We start from the raw sequence: 1,088 nt of genomic DNA, 5'->3' as shown, positions 1-1,088 counted from the left end.
ATTGCTCTGTTTGTGCCGGGGCACCGGATCTTTGGGGTGAACCAGCCTTTGCCTTTGCTAAACATTAAAACTATTTTACATAATAAATTAAAGGGAAACTGACAGATTTATGATCATATATTTTAGTTAATAATGAAATATTAATTTGTAACTTATTCTGACCACATCATATTGAATTTTTGTAAAAAAAAAATACATTTTTTACATCAAAATATTTTAGGGGGGCTCCAGCCCCCCTAAAATAAGCCTAGTGACGCCACTGGTTCAGAAGAAGGAAGGGATGAAAAAGTATGTGAAACAGGACATGGTACTTGCCTTTTTTATCCATTAACCACATAAACAGCAGCCAAGGAATGAACCCCACTGGGCCCCACAGAACCAGAACCGCGATGTCCGACTTGGAGAATCCATAAGCCTGGACAGCTGAGTTCTCAATAGGACCCCAGAAGTTCCACACCATCCCCTGCATGAGTCCCAGTAGAGAAAACAGGGTCAGAACCAGCCATCTTCTGCCGTACACTCGGCTGACGGGCTGGCGGTTCGTGCCCACGTAAGCCGGGCCGAGCAGGGGCTCTCTTTCTGCCTCGGTGCTCGAACCAGCACCCATGATACTCGCTGTTGTCCCGTTTTAGTCCAAATCCCGGGTTTTGGCGACYGTTCTGCTGCTGGAAATTGACGCGACGCTGAGATTTCGTTGATTACCCGAAACCAAAACAAGACGACTGCCGTCTACTTTACTGCGCATGTCACAGCGGAAGTCACGCGATGCGGAAACTCGTCTCCTTCAGCGGCCATTTTGGCTCCAGCTGTCGCGTTAGCACAGCTGCTTGTTTTGCAKCGGATGAGGAGCCGAAATGGAGCAGATACACAACAAATGTTAACGGGACACCGTGGGTCACGTGACTTTTGTTTACTTCCGCTTAAAAGTTGAGCTCCACGTGCAGCAAAAAGTGAGTCCTTTTACTTCAAATTAAGACCTGATTTGTACGAAGCTGGGTCACCCAAACCTTCCTGAAATGTTTCTCAAGTCGTTTTCTATGTAAGAATTTACTTGATCAGTTTTATCATTGTGCAATCCAATTAAAAAA

At 45.4% G+C, this 1,088-nt stretch overlaps 1 protein-coding gene across 1 annotated transcript in view; it reads right to left on the bottom strand.

Annotated features, from left to right (window-relative positions):
* The window catches only part of slc49a4 (solute carrier family 49 member 4), a gene marked incomplete at its 3' end in the record, with an annotated part of 107,297 nt that extends 106,512 nt beyond the window's left edge, over nt 1–785 (bottom strand). The window contains 1 exon segment of the mRNA XM_014028503.1: nt 316–785. Coding sequence (XP_013883957.1) covers nt 316–607 — 292 coding nt within the window. The 5' untranslated portion in view covers nt 608–785.
* Nucleotides 786–1,088: the final 303 nt, after the last annotated feature.

This window comes from Austrofundulus limnaeus, unplaced genomic scaffold (genome assembly GCF_001266775.1).
Source record: "Austrofundulus limnaeus strain Quisiro unplaced genomic scaffold, Austrofundulus_limnaeus-1.0 Scaffold772, whole genome shotgun sequence".
NCBI classification, from domain to species: domain Eukaryota; kingdom Metazoa; phylum Chordata; class Actinopteri; order Cyprinodontiformes; family Rivulidae; genus Austrofundulus; species Austrofundulus limnaeus.
This window is presented reverse-complemented; position numbering and strand designations above follow the sequence as displayed.